Source organism: Astyanax mexicanus, chromosome 3 (assembly GCF_023375975.1).
Source record: "Astyanax mexicanus isolate ESR-SI-001 chromosome 3, AstMex3_surface, whole genome shotgun sequence".
NCBI classification, from domain to species: domain Eukaryota; kingdom Metazoa; phylum Chordata; class Actinopteri; order Characiformes; family Acestrorhamphidae; genus Astyanax; species Astyanax mexicanus.
In genome coordinates, this window is record NC_064410.1 from 4771676 (window position 1) to 4787460 (window position 15785).

At 39.8% G+C, this 15785-nt stretch overlaps 1 protein-coding gene across 6 annotated transcripts in view; it reads right to left on the minus strand.

Annotated features, from left to right (window-relative positions):
• Positions 1-15785, minus strand: part of camsap3 (calmodulin regulated spectrin-associated protein family, member 3) — a 61742-nt gene that overhangs the window by 16634 nt on the left and 29323 nt on the right. For all 6 annotated transcript variants that reach the window (XM_049476063.1, XM_049476065.1, XM_049476062.1 and 3 more), the window contains exon 3: positions 1275-1415. In XM_049476063.1, the coding sequence (XP_049332020.1) occupies positions 1275-1415 (141 nt within the window). The remainder of the gene's footprint in view (positions 1-1274; positions 1416-15785) is intronic.

The following is a 15785-nucleotide window of genomic DNA, read 5'->3' on the forward strand; positions in this document are numbered from 1 at the left end:
CTTTACATTGTGTCAAAAAACAACTGGAAAAACTCTGCACCGACTTTGGACTTGATAATAAAACACAGTGGATCAACACCAGCAGATGACAGACATGTCTTTCCAAACCATCACTGATCATCAGTAAATAAATTTTACATTTCATTTGGAAAAATCAAGGGAGCAGAGTCTGGAGGAAGAGTGGAGAGACACACAGTCCAAAATGCTTGAGGTCTGATGCTGCTAGTGTGAAGTTTCCACCAATCAGTGATGGTTTAGAGAGACATGTCTGTCATCTGCTGGTGTTGATCCACTGTGTTATATCAAGTCCAAAATGGAAAATCTTACACCACTTCATGCTTCCCTCTGCTGACAACTTTTATGAAGGTGCAGATTTCATTTTCCAGCAGGACTTGGCACACTGCCCACACTTTCATACGTACCAATTGGTCTTATATAATATTCTATTTTTTTTGAGACACTGATGTTGTTGGGTTGTTGAGATGCACTAGTATACTAAGCACAGCCAGTTGGTTCTGCAATTTGCAAAATTGCAGCAATTTGTTTTCTTCTCCCTTCTTTGTCTTTTGACAGTCTATAAAATGACAGCTCAGGTTTTTTTTTCATAATATGTTTGTACAGTCAGTCACAAAACAGCTTTTTATTATTTTTTTTTTAAATAAAAACTTTAAAATAAGACTACCTTTATAAAGGGTTTATAAATAGTTTACAATTAGTTTTTTTAATAGTTACTTATTAGGTTGTAAATGCCTTAAAAATCATTAATAATCAGTTATAACACATACATACGTAGAAAGGGCAACAGTATAGATGGCTGTGGGTTCACTATTTGGCAAGCAACAGGTCATTGTTGCCCTTTGTATGTATGTGTTATAACTGATTATTAATGATTTTTAAGGCATTTACAACCTAACTAGTAACATTAATAAACTTATTGTAAGAAATAAACATTTATAAACCCTTTATAAAGGTAGTCTTATTTTAAAGTAGTACCGGTAGAACTGTTCTGAGTGGTTAAGTATTCTAAAAGTCTTGCAAATATGATTTTTAATCTTACAATTAAAAATTAGACAAAAGTACATCATGTAGCTAAAACAGCAGCAATAAAATGGTCATCCTAAAGTGTAGAATTTGTGCAGTTTGTTGTATACGAGTTTTTAGTTTACATCTAGTGTAAAACCTTTAAAATAAATCTGTAGAAACCAGACAACGTCTTGCCTGATGTTTTTTTCTTGTACTGTGCTGTGTGAGGTTGTGTACAGTCACACACTCACCATGTTGACCCAGTCCAGAAGGGCGTTCTCCCAGGAGGCTTCTCCGCTGAACTGCTCCGCTCCGCCATTCGCCCGCACCGTGCTCACCGTCTCCATGGCAGCCACCACCATCAACGCGTCTATCAATGCCAAATGGGCACTCTGCACCAATCACAGAAGAGAAGAGCAACTGTCAGAGGGCGGACCAAACCCAGCCACCATTACGACCATCCAGCATCATTCAATAAAGAAGACCAGTGACATTTAGTGCAGCCTGACAACATCGCAGCAGCTAATGGAAAGAGTCTGGAGACGGTATCTGTGATGGGAAAAACGGGAAGAATCTGAGACGGGCAATGGGGGCAGTAAGGGTCTGAAGTTTAGAGAAGTGCAATTGTTAGACCGGAAGCCTTAAACCACAGGAAACAAGCATCAAAACTATTAAAAACATTGAAGATGCATCAACAAAACTGCTCCTGTTGACAGATGAAGTGAGGATTGATTAAACTGAAACGAGAAAACGAATGCTTGTATGAAAAGCACACTTCTCCAACTGTTAAGCACAGACTTGTGTTGCAGCCAGTGGCACAGGAAACATCCCTGGTAGAGGGAAGATTGGATTAAATTAAATACCAGTAAATACTGAAAGAAAACATTAAACAATCAAATCAAATCAAGTTCAAGTCAGTGAAGTTTTCCCGGAAAATCTTACAGCACTTCATGCTTTCCTGTGCTGACAACTTTTAAGGAGGTGTGGATTTCATTTTTCGGGCAGGACTTGGCACACTGCACACAGTAAAAGAAATAATCGCTTAAAATAGATCACTCTGTGTTTAATACACCTATATAATATAGGAGTTTCACATTTTGAACAGAATTACTGAAAAAGTAACTTTTTAATGATATTCTATTTTTTTGAGATGCACTAGCACGTATATTAAAGTATTGTGATAATTATTACAGTATTGCAATACTCATCAAAAATGAATTACTGATTATTTCATATATAAAGATTGAAGTCAGAGAGTGGTTTGTTTAGTGTTGTGTTTAGATATCAGTGTCAACAATTTTTTCATAAGAATTTATGCATATGCTGTTTTTTTTTTGCTAGGGTACTATGGCGTTTTTAATACTATGATAGCTTTTTATATGATATTTTTTCCTAAAAGCAGATTTTTGCTTACTTTACAACACTATATTGTATTATAAGGAATAATACCCCACTGTATTGTGATGCATACTGTATCATAGAGCCCTTGCCAATACACAACCCTGCAATTTACTGTAACACATTATGAGCTGGGATGCCCAAACCTTCTCAATCACTTTATATCAGTCTAGCCCATAGACTGTATGTAGCTGGACAGAGCATCGTCTCTCAAAAGTGAAGCCACCACAGGTCGGGCGCCCCCTGCTGTTCGGCTGCAGAAAGCTGTGTAACTCCACCCATCCCCATAGGTTTCAATGGCAAAACAGACAACTTTCAATCACGTTTTTTTCTAATATGCTGTAATTCGACCTCCATTATTTAAATGCAGCAGCTAGTGTAACCTCTGCTTATATTGTCAATTTTTTATATTCTCACAGAGTTCGTTTTTTAAAACGTTATTCAGCTCTATTCAAAAAAGGTGTGGTTATGGTAAAAGGGCTGGTTATGGGCGGGACCAATAACAGACCGTCAGCTCCGCTCCGCTTCGCTCTGCAGTCTGTGACCGCGAGGCAGCCCTCAGGGGCGGGGTTATTTAAATGAGTAGGAGCTCTCCACAGCCTTTCTCCCTCCTCTGGTCTCTACTGCGCAGACTCTGGTCTCTGAATCGCCAAAAGATTTTGGCTTCATTTTCATTGAATGAATGGGAACGGCGACACGGCGTCCATCTTTATATACAGTCTATGGTCTAGCCTGATGGATTACAGAGAGAAGGACAGACAGTAGGAGAAAGAGAGAGAAAGAGAGAGAGAGAGACATATTCACGTCTGTTTGTGTGTTGTTCTGTTATGTTAGGCCGTATGATATACAGTCTGAAACAGCTGCAGTGAGTCAGAGTGGAACGCATCAATATTAAATATGGAGTCTGCACTTTTTCCCTCTCCCTCTGCCCGAGTTACAGCGGGACTCTCCTCTCCTCTGCCCACTTCAACTTCCTCTTTCTGTTTGATATATTGCAGCATGACTCATGCATGCATCAGCTCCAGCAAAGCCCCCCCCCCCTCCAAATGAATCCACTGGGGAAATGCCCCCCCACTCCTTCCCTCCTTTCGTTCTACGAGCCTCGCGTCCACATCTGTGCAGTTTGTGTGTCTCCAGACTGCAGCAGAATTAGAGCGTGGGAGTACAAAGTACTGGTCGTAAGTCCTTCCTTCCTCACACTATCAGCACAGCCATTTCACACAGTTCTGCCAGGTCAACATTTCGACTGCCTCCAGCTCCGGCCTCCGGCTCGCGTCCAAGTCAGCGAAGTAGAGAGAAGTGAGGGACCTCCCGTGACCAGAGGCCATTAGTTCTCCTCTCATCCTCCCAGTCCATTTAAAACAACCCGCACACATTAGCAGCTCAGCCAGGGAGAGCTCCTTACAGCAGATAAGAGGGTTAGACCATTACCCGCAGCCTCCGCTTACACCAGCTACTACACCTGCATGCTCAAACCAAACACAGACACACACTGCTACTGTTACTACTACTGCTATGGCTATTAGTGCTCCAATGGCAAAATTACATCATAACAGCCTTCACAATTTAGAACCTCTCTTTATTTTAGACAGTACGGAAAAATGCTACAATAAATTAATAAACAAATACAAAAAAAATGTTTCCTATAATAACTTTATAATGAACTTATTTTAGTGCAAAACTCAAGATTTTTTTGTTTTGTTTTGTTTTTTTTGCTAAAAAATTGGAATGTCATTAAAAACAAGTTACTTCATTTCACAAATTCAGTTCAAAATGTCACTCATATATTTGCAGTTTTTTAAGTGATTATTTATTTTATTGTTTAAGATTATGCCTTAAGAGCATAAGGTTTTCCCGGAAAATCTTACAGCACTTCATGCATCCCTCTGCTGACAACTTTTATGAAGATGTGGATTTCATTTTCCAGCAGGACTTGGCACACTGCCCACACTGCTAAAAGCACCAACTGGTCTTATATAATGTTCTAATTTTCTATATAATATATTGTATGAGTTTCTCATTTTCAACTAAATTCCTGAAATAAAGTAACTTTTCAATGATATTCTAATGTTTAAGATGCACTAGTACATTAATTTCTGTATTTCAGAATGCAAAACATTGAAAACAAAAGAGTTATATTCATTTTTGTCATTTCTTTTCACATGTCATAGTAAATTCTCCACCCATTCTGTATTGGGGACAGGTCAGAGCTGCAGGCTGAACTATCTAGTACCTGTACAATTTTCTTCCACGGTCATGCCTTCGTAAAATGTGCAGCAAGTGGTTTTACATGGTTTTGATAAAAAAAATAAAAAGAAAATGCATGGGCATCCTTTAAAAAGATGTCTTAAAGGCAGCTTATGCTGCAATTATGTAAGAAATGGCAGTTCAGGGGAACTGTGGAGGCCAGGATAAGATCTGAAAGACCAAGAGGGTGGTGCACTGTTCCACTGTTTACTTCTGAGCCGAGGTGTCAAGTAACAAAAGCACTAATATTTGGTTACCTTAATTAAGCAGAAAAAAGTTCTCTATACTTTACTGGAGTAATTATTTATCACACAACTTTTTTCCCCACTTCTATTCCTTACATTTTTATAGTTATCTGAACTTTCTACTCCTTACATTTAAAAAAAAAATCCTTGTTACTCTTATTTCATTTTAGCTTGTTTTCAGTCTGGCTAAAAAAAAAAAATAATAATATCCATATTAAAACTGATTGAATCTGACTGTGATTGGATGTAGAGAAGTATAAACTTATACCATTCCAACACCCTATTGGTTTATACTGTGATCCATCAAACCTGCACACGCCCCCTTACATCACTTTTTTTAAACAACTTTTATACTTTAAGTAGTTTTAAAACCAGTACTTTTACACTTTTACTTAAAGAGTAAAAAGCTTGACTTCAACTACTACAGAAGTATTTTAAACCTTAATATCTATACCTCTACCAACAGAAGAATGAATGTGAATACTTTTCACACCTTTGCTTTCGAGTCTTCAAAGGTAAAGCTTACCTGTGACCTTGAGCACACTACTGAACATATAATGAAACCAGTTGAGCATTGGAAAAAACTCCAGTGCTCTCAACTGATTGTGAAACAGAACGTTTGGAACTCAGCAAAGCAATTCCTGGTTGTAAACTACAGACTGAAGCTAAAAGGAGGATTGCTACTACAACAGAACAAAAATATGCAAAACAAAAACTGAAGCTTGCGGAATGGCCCTCACAGCCCACTGACCTAAACATAGCTAGACCTTAACATAGCTGTGGCTAGACCTTAAAAGTTAAAAAGCTAAAAAGCTGTGCAGGAAGACAATTAAACTGTGTATTTTAACTAGAGGCCTTCTGCAAGACAAAGTAAAAATAAATACAAGAGCTGAGAGATTTTCAGCTGGATATGGTGGGTGTGAGGGGTGTGGGGGGATGTTGTAACTAAGTATTGATCTTGTTACTACGATTCTTCACTCACTTTTTAGACCCTGGTGACCTTTGGTCTTAACTGACTGCTACTGCATCTACCGCTACTATACTTACTACTGCTACTATCACTACTACTACCACTACTGTCTCCAAGTTACACTCCATGAACCGAGAACAATGGAGGAAGTGAGGTCACCCGGGTTCTTCAGACACTGGAGGAAACACTGACCTAGTGAGAGTGAAAGCTGCCTCAGCACACAGCGGCTGGACTGAGGCCAGATATTGAACTTTCCTTTAAGTAATCAGTAAACCCTACTGATCTTCATTTGTCTTTATTATGCCTCTGAAATTCTCTTTCCACTTCTGAAATGCTTATATATCCAATACGGTATTTCCATACTGGATGGAAATACAGCAAGCAGCTACAACACAGTGATACAATATTTATGTGATAGTTCGTTTTCCTTCATGTTCTATATAAATGAGGCCAAAAACATTCACTATTGTTGTCAAACACGCAATCAGACTCATTTAATTGGAACTGTCCACTGAAACAAAGTTGATTTTTTTTTCCACCCGATACCCAGTAGGTCAAGTAAGTGTAATATTTTTAACAGTACAAGTGTAGTTTATGTATTTTATTCCAAAACTTTTAAATTTTAAACATTTTCATCAAATTAAATTTTACCAGTCAGGTATTAAGGAGAAGTAAAGCGTAATAAGGGTGAGTTTCTCCAGCACTAAGGCTGGGTGCAGCAGCATTAGCATTAGCCGCTAAACGCAGCGCTAGCTCTTTCACTGTTCAGAGGTGAGTAAATTGGACTGTAGTTTGTGTGTTTACTGTGTTAAAACAAGCTACGTGGGACAAACCGCTAGCTGATAGCACCGGAGCACTTAGGGTTCCTCAGTCTTTCGAGCGGCGTCCAGTGCTTGTTCAACTTCGAAAGAATTTATTTTTTCTTTAATTTCAGTTTTTTGTTAACTCAGGCGCTTCCACTTTAGAAAGGAAACATGGCGACACCCTTGCTCACTTCAATGTAGGCATCCTTACTAGTGTCACTTAATGTGTCTTGTGATTCAGTGTGCTTTATGTATAAAAATAGACATTCATTAACCTGATGAACTGATGGTGCATCTTATAGTCCAAAAATACAGTAAGCAAGTAATATTTTAAAAACAAAACAAAACAAAAAAATATTAGCCAGTATTAGAACAGGTAAAAATTAACTGCCGGATTTAAAGACTGGATAGAAAGATGCTGGAAAATGTATTTTTTTTTGTTATGAAAACATATAGGGATAAAGGGCGGAGCTACAAATCTTATTGCAGCCAGGAGAGGTGATAGTCTTGTGGTGGAACCACATCTTGTGGTGGCTTCACACTAGGGATGCACGATTTTGGAAAAAATTTACATTACAAATATATAAATGGATCACAATATTAAACAATATTAAACACCCAAGCTCTGTCTCGTGTCTGGACCAATCAAGAACTGAGTCTGCGCTGAGCTCTCAAAACCCGAGGAAAACAGCAAAACACCAGTAATCAGCCCTTTAATCAGGAATTTAAATGCCTTTTTAAAAGGTAAATAAGAGCGTTTTTCTGGGATATCTGCACAAAACTGGCGTACAGCTTTAGTTAATAAACGATATATCATGCAGCCCTACATTGCTACAGTCCCTTTATTTATTTATTTTTTTTACAGCCACTGGTTCAGACATTAGAACAGTGATGTAAATTACGAGTTCCTTACTCACCCCTACAGGCGACAGTGGTGTGAAGTAGTGGGCTTAAGTTATACAGTTTCCTGAGAAATATAGCTTTGTGAAACACCCCCTCCAACCCTGAACTGGCACTGGCATGCATTATCCAAACAGCTCTCTTAAATGCGAGACATAACTCTGTTTATACTGAACCACATTTGCTGGAATCTTCAAGGACAGGCCCTGTGTTCCCGCTAGCTGTCTGCTCAACGCACACAGGGAGGGTGATGCCAAGCCCAGCCGTCTGAGGACAGCCAATCATTTCCAGAGAGCTGGAGGAGAGCCAGCTCTTTAACGACCCCCGTCCAAGGGTTGATGTGATGAGGCCATGTTTTCAAATGAACGGACACAATGCCTGGAGAGAAAAAAAAGGATACACACACACACACTGCAGCCTGTGTGGCATGTTGGGTTATCTCCAGAGCCCGGGCACAGTGTCCTAAATATGACTGCCCGATGTGGTGCTACTACACAGCCTCCAGACTCCTCCCTCTCTTGCGCCGGCTACACACAGAGCCTCTGTTATAATCATTAACTCTCTCAAGTGAAGGAACAGGTCAGAAGAGCATGTTCACCAGTGCATGCTACCACAAAGCCTACACAGACCTTTCTACTGTTTCTGATATCTCATGCACATACAAACACTATACAGCTCTGGAAAAAAATAAGAGACCAACTAAAAATGAAGAAAACCTCTGGAATATAATTAAGAGGAAGATGGATGATCACAAGCCATCAAACCAAGCTGAACTGCCTAAATTTTTGCACCAGGAGTAAAGGCATAAAGTTATCCAAAAGCAGTGTGTAAGACTGGTGGAGGAGAACATGCAAAGATGCATGAAAACTTTGATTAAAGACAAGGGTTCATCCACATCCTATCCAAATATTGATTTCTGAACTCTTAAAACTTTTTTGTCTTCGCATTATTTAAGGTCTGAAATCTCTACACCTTTTTTTTATTTCGGGCATCTCTCATTTTCTGCAAATAAATGCTCTAAATGACAATTTTTTATTTAGAATTTGGGAGAAATGTTGTCTGTAGTTTATAGAATAAAATAATGTTTATTTTACTCAAACATAAACCTATAAGTAGCAAAATCAGAGAAACTGATTCAAAAACTGAAGTGGTCTCTTATTTTTTTTCCAGAGCTGTATGTCCAAATGTTTTTTTGGACATCCCTTCTATTGAATGCTTACTTTCAGCTACATTACATTGCATCTATTGCTGACACAGATGTGAAAATGTAGACATTTTTAGACAATGTAGACATGTTTAGTCTTAAAATTCTGTGAAACTGACACCTGTTTTATCCTCTTCAGTAACACAGATGCTGTGAAGTATCGTAACGAATTTTCTTGTGATATACTGTGTTTTACAAAAATCATACCATCATAATATCATTATTTTGGGCAGCACATATGATAATTTGGTATCATAAGATGCCCTGTAAATCCCAAACCGAAACAAGCCTCTTTAAAACAGATAAACATGAACCTATTGCCATTATTAACTGCTGTACATTTATACATTTATACATTTATTTTAGGAAAATTCAGTGTATTAACTTTGCACACTGTTTTCCTATGTTGGGGTAAAATTAACATATTTTTTAAACTATAAGGCGCACTTAAAATCCAGTAGAGCCACTCCGCTGAAGTACATCGTTATACAGGAGTTTCAGTTTAGTTCGCATTAGCTGCTAACCGCTCTAAGCGCTAGCTCACCATTCACAGGTGAGTATATATATATGTATTGGACTGTAAACCTGCCTCCTGGCTAGCACTGCGGAAGCAGCATTCTGGTAGCATTGTGGCTTCAACTCGGCTGTGCCTGGCTGTTATCATTGTAGCTTTGCTGATTTAAACTTCTAGCTTTGTGTTGTACCAACACATTGACAGATGATGTGCATGTTTGATTTGATGCACAACTGACTTATTGGATGGAGAAATATTTGGATTTTGCACTTTTTCTTACTCTTGATAATGCTATATGGGATGTCACTGCATTGTCTCTTAAGGAGAATCAACATTTTAAAAACAATAACCATATTTTGATATTTAAAAAACAAACTGAATTATTTATGCTGGGGTACAAATAATGTATAAAATGTTAGAAAGCTGCAGACTGGTGCAGTCACACACATGAGCGGTGGCGAGTGTGCGAGTTGGAGCTGAAGTGCTGACCTCTGCACGGCTCTGTTCGTGACGCCCCGTCGCACAGCATTCACTCAGCAACCTGGGACGAGCCGCCCGGGCCGAGGGGCCGTGCTACACAGAATAAGCCCCCGGAGACTGGGGTTTAGCCCACTGGAGTGTAGGACGAGGGAAGAGCTGAAAGGAGGAGATCTGATGAGACCTGAGCGATGTCCGTTATCTACTCGTGGAGTTCTGGAGGACAGTTGTGCTACTTTTTGAAATGCATGATGAAGTGTGGGAGGAGCGCAGACACACTGTGTTCCAGACAAATACAAAACAGAGAGAGAGAGAGAGAGAGAGAGAAAGACAGAATGTGTGTTGTGTGAAGGTCACAGTGATTATTCTGAGGAGCGCGTAGAGAGCAATTCAAGACAAAAGAAAGGAATGAAAGAATAAAAAGGGAGAATGCAGCCTCGGATTTCCCGTGCCGGCCCTCCACAAACTCGCTGAGCCAAATCACAAGTTTCCCTTAATGAGAGGGAGCGAGGCCCAGTCCTGGAACACAGAGCACGAAAAAACCTGCCTCGTAACCATAGCAACCAACCGTGACCCACAATGCACCTCCCCAAAAAGGAGGAGCTGTGCACTAAAGCTACTGGCCCGAGTGGAGGCCTAGAAAAGCTGCAGTGACAGGGCAACTATGTTCTCCGGAATGATGGAGCTCCATCCACTACTTTTTACTGTGAGGAGCAAAGTTGAGATCATCCAACATCCAAAAGTATTAGAACACCTCCTCCTTCACTATGTCCTCTGAAATCGAAAGTATTAAAATGTTGTTGGAGTAACTAATGGTCTCTAATGGTCAGAAAAGGCTTTCTACTAGATAGTCATAATAAGCCATAAAAGGGCTTATTTATTTATTTGAAAGTTCTTACATCTCCCTCATTTGCTGACTTACCACGTACAGTAGGTACGGATCCCTCCTTCAGACAAAGTCTGCCGGCTAATCCTTCTGTGTACCGTCTAAGGTTCTTAACCAAAATGACAAATATGGCATTTCTTCAACTGATCTATTGGGTGGAGTTCTGGTGGGGGTTAATGGGTAAGTGGTACCAAGGTGGTTCAATGCACACTTCCTTATTGGGAAATCACAATAAGGGAGCCATCCAAATGGCTTTGAGCATTTATAGTGGCAATTGAGACCCAAGTGGAAAAAAACGAAAGCCTGCAAAAAGTGTAATTTGCAAAATATGTGCTCTTTAAATGTTAAATGTCTTATGACCTATATTACCTATATCTTGAAGATTTCCATCCACTCATTTTATGAAACATTTCAAGTTTCTTGTTTAATATATATTTTTTTTCATTTAAAGTAAATCTGCAACTATCACAATATAATGAATACAAATCATAAAATTGGCAATTTCCTGAACTTGTAAATTTTTAAATCTTTTTTTTCTATTTTTTCTGAATACAAATCCAATTTTTTATGTCCTCCAAAACTTTTGCTTTGTTACGGTTGTCTAGTTTTTATGTCTAATTTTAAACATGACCAAGGTGGGATTGGTTTCTTTTAGTGATCTGAAATTAAGCAGAGTAAAGTGTGAACATGCAGCTTCTCCAAGTGTCCAGTAGGATATTCCCCAAAGCCCTCAAAAGTTTTCAGGATGTAAATAACTTATTTTACTGCAGAGAAAATTGATTTTTTTTTCTATTACCTACACTTGTAGCCCATATACAGGCCAATGTTTTTTAAGGGTTTAAAATATGGTTGCATTAAACCCCAAAACATGCTTTATTAATATATTTATTTCAATAAAAATATTTATTTCATAGGCATTACTGTTGCATTGCACAGACCTAGCAGAATTTGGCCTCTCATCATAACATCAAAACAAACCCTCAAAGCTTAAAGCCCCCATGACAGAAACAAAAGAACCACTGCGTCTGCGATTATGACTGAGGTTTAAAAAATAAATAAAACCCCCAACCCCCAAACCTCCACGAGCAGGCGGCGGAGTGGGGTCAAGCTCCCAGTAGGGGGGTGGTTTTCAGGAAACCATGAGTGATAGTGCGGACAGTGTGCTTCTTCCTCCGTGCAGACATGAATGTAAACACGCAGGCCGCAAGAGCAATCTGTATTAGCTTAGGCAAAACCCACCCATCTGGATGGCCCATGAAGTGTAATGTCGCAATCTAAAGAGACTCTGTTGTCTAGCGTTCAGTCATGGAAAGCAAAAAGCCACGTTACTTATTTACTGATTTACTTAATTACTTATTTAAACACGCTGCCACTTCAGTAGAACCACATGTCGTCAGGCAGAGCGCTAGCATTCCTGAGCTATCTGAGACATAATAAATTGAGTGTAAAAAAAAAAAAACAGGTCCTACTAACTTTTGGTTTGAAACACTTGAAAAGCTTCTGCCGCACAGGAAGCGAGCTCAGCACTGTTTTGGCTTTCCCGACAAGGCATTTATTAGACAGTTTCCTCATCAATTAACTAGAAAAACAGCCCAGGGCTCTGCTGGAGTGAACCCAGACCCACGAGCTCCTGGCCTGCAGGGGAGATGATTCACGCATGGGTGACTCTGATCTCCTGTTCCAGGTTTCTTCATTGTACAGTCGCTGTTGATGTAGCGAGAGTAGAAGACAGGGTTTTGGCTGTCTTTCGGACCCAGTTATCCCAGTGCAGCCGCTAGAGCAGAGCAGCCTCGCTCTGCTGGTACACTGCAGCCAGTGACGCCGAGTCTGGATCACAGATTATCACTAATCTTCACAGATCTTTTATCCTCAATCTGAGGAGTGCTGAGGGGGGCTGGGCTTCATTCACTCTAAACGAGAGAGAGAGAAAGACAGAGAGAGAGAGAGAGAGAGAGAGAGAGAGATACAAACCAACAACACCCTTGATCTCTGAACATGCTGGTCATCCATGTCTCCAGCCCGTATGTAATCTACAGTACCAAGGAACGTGAACTGCATGTTCTGCTCACTGATAGAACTGGTGTCTTAGTTAGAAGACAGTCTGCAGGACAGTCTGCCTTTTATTTTAGGAAGTAGCAGCAGGACAAGAAGCACAGGGTGTTTTTTTTTAAGTGTTATATTTGGAGAACAGCCTGCATGATAAGAACTGCAGGACGTTGGCATTTTTCAAGATAAGAACTGCAGAATGTTGGTACTTTACAATACGATACAATAAGAATAGTCTGCAGGGGCGGACTGCAGGACACTAGCATTGAAGTTTTAGAGTAGTCTACAAGACAAAAAACTGCAAGGGTTCCAGAACCTATTTTTATTGGTGGAAATGCGGCAAGCAATGTGCTGTTTGGGCTTGTGCCTAGAGAGCGATCCATATGAAGTTTGGGGTTGTAGTTAAAGAACAGTCTATATGACAGCCTATTTAATTATACAACAGTCAACAGGATAAGAACTGCAAGGCACATTGTTGTGTTTTGGTTAAAGAGCAGCCTACAGGACAGCGTTTGGTTCCGATACATCAGCTCACAGACACCGTGAGTGTTGATCCACATCACCTTAGGAGTGATGAGAGAAAGAGTTTCATCTACCAACCCAGAGAGAGGAAAGGCCAATTGTGCTCTTTCAGGGCTCTGGCAGTCTCTGATCCAATAATATTAGAAGGCTTGTGTCTCAGATGCGCAGTGTTCCTAAAAATTGTCAGAATGCGGCTAAAGAACGAGGCCACAGATCGATGTTGCAGCGTCAATGAATAAATCAAAGAAAATCCTAGCTGTGGCTGAATACTGACTGTTTTAGTAAGGTCGATTGAGTTCAGTGATAAGCTCAGCTGCAGCCTGAACTCCTGAATTTATAGCTTTTGAGATTCTGACACGGTTAAAGTGAAACTTAACGTGAAGCAATGCTCTGTCATGCATGCATCCATGTCTGTTATGGTTTACATTATGATTGTGTAAGCAACCAAAGATAAACGTCAGATTTGGTCAGAAAATCGAGTTTGGGACGCTTTTACCAGCTGTGTGAATGTAGCCCTAGCCAACATTTTGCAGAACGAGAAGCACATGCAGCTGCGGTTTTAGTTTTGGAGAACAGTCTGCAGGAAAAGAACAGCAGAACGCTGTTTTTCTGTTGAGTTACGGTTATTCCACGTTCATAAGTAAGCCGAACGCATGCCAGCACATTGAGCTTTGCTCCGAACGCGGCTGTTCTAAAGCTGTTTACTGGCCATGGCCCACCCTGCTGCTCCATCCTCCTAAAGCTGCTGCCGCGTGACCCACTTTCCCCCGCCGCCACCACCACCACCACAGCCAGCGCAGCCAGCACCAGACCGTCAGAGCCAAACCCCAGCACTTGCTTTCCCAGCCAAGCCTGGGAAAAGCTCCACACGCGGCCAGACAGTGCCGGTCGAGCACAGAGCGCATCATCACACCTCGCTGAACCTCTCCATGACACCAGAGCAGCACCTGCTGCCATGACCGCCATGGGGATAGCCGCATACACACAGCGAAATCCACTGGGAGATGACAATACAGGATCAAATAAACAAAAATCATCTCAACATCCCTGTGAAATCACTTTGTGAAAAATGACAAAGAAACAGAAAGGAAAAAAAAAAAAAACATGCAGACAGATCTGGAGAGGGAAGCGAAAGAAGAGTGATAATCAGGTCACTGCAGACGAGTACGACCAATCAAACAGGAGATCCTGCTTTATTCTTTCAGTCTGTGGAATCCTGTTTTATTCTACAACAATAAAAGACGTTACATAAAAAAAGAATTCCGTTTGAGAATACAAGCAAATTCACCAGATATCAGAGATTTTTAAAAAAAGAAGCGTCCCCTCCCCTCAAAACCCCCTGGGGCAGTTTGTTTGTTTGTGTTTTGTGCCATATCTGCAACACATTGGCTATTGTCAGAGGTGGAAAGTAATGAATTACATTTACTCAAGTTACTGTAATTGAGTAGATTTTATGAGTAATTAGTATTTTTTTAAGTAGTTTGTAAAATAGGTAATTTTACTTTTACTCAAGTACATTTTGACACAAGTAATTTACTTCACTACATTGGAAAACTCCCCATTACTGAGTAAAAAATAACATGCTGGGGGAAAAAAAACAATTATCTGAATAAAATAATAATAATAATAATAATAATTGGCGCGGATGCGCCGGCGTACGGATGCTCGCCCGTGGAATAACAACGCAATAACATCAACAACAATAATGGCAATACAAAATGTGCCCCGCCAGACAGAGCTGTCAGCTTTCAAAACTTCCACATCAAACCTGTGAAAGCATGTGGTGGTACGTATTTTTATCGCTAAACAATCTGCTTAAATGTTAAAAAAAACAACATTTAAATAGCAGTTAAGGCATAACAATGGCAAGTTAAAAAATAACAATGAACTGTTAAACTATAAAAAGATGGTTTATAGTCACCTATATGGGAAAAAAAATGGATCATAGAACCCTGTACCACTTGTTCTTGAAAATGTTTTATGGTGTGGTCTGAACAAAAACTTTCGTGAAAGGTCCAAATTATTACCTGGAATAATAGTTCATAAAAACTATTTAATTAAAAGTAACTATGTAACTTTTACTCAAAGTACATTTTAAATTGAGTACTTTTTTACTTTTACTCAAGTAGATTTTTAGATGGGTTTAAGGAGTATCACAGAACTGGCAGGCTGGAGCCTGTTGTTCACCAACTAGGCTCGTTTGACTTTAAAATATATTTTTTAAGCATTACAGTTTTATTTACTTAGCTTAGGTTTACTTTAGTTACCCCACCACCACCACCACCCACTGCAAGACCTGCTGAATTAGAAGGAAAACATAGACACCACTGTTCCTTACTAGTGTCACATAATTTGCCTTATAATTCGATGTGCCTTATGCATGAAAATAAACCTAGAAAATAGACGTTTATTGATAGTGTGTAGCTATTCCTTTAAGGCCTGATCTCTCTAATAGCACATTATTACTGTGAGCACCTTCTCCCAGCTCTCCAGTCAGGCCCCGGACTCTCCCAGATGAAGCCACTCAGCCTTAATGACTGCTAGAGTGGG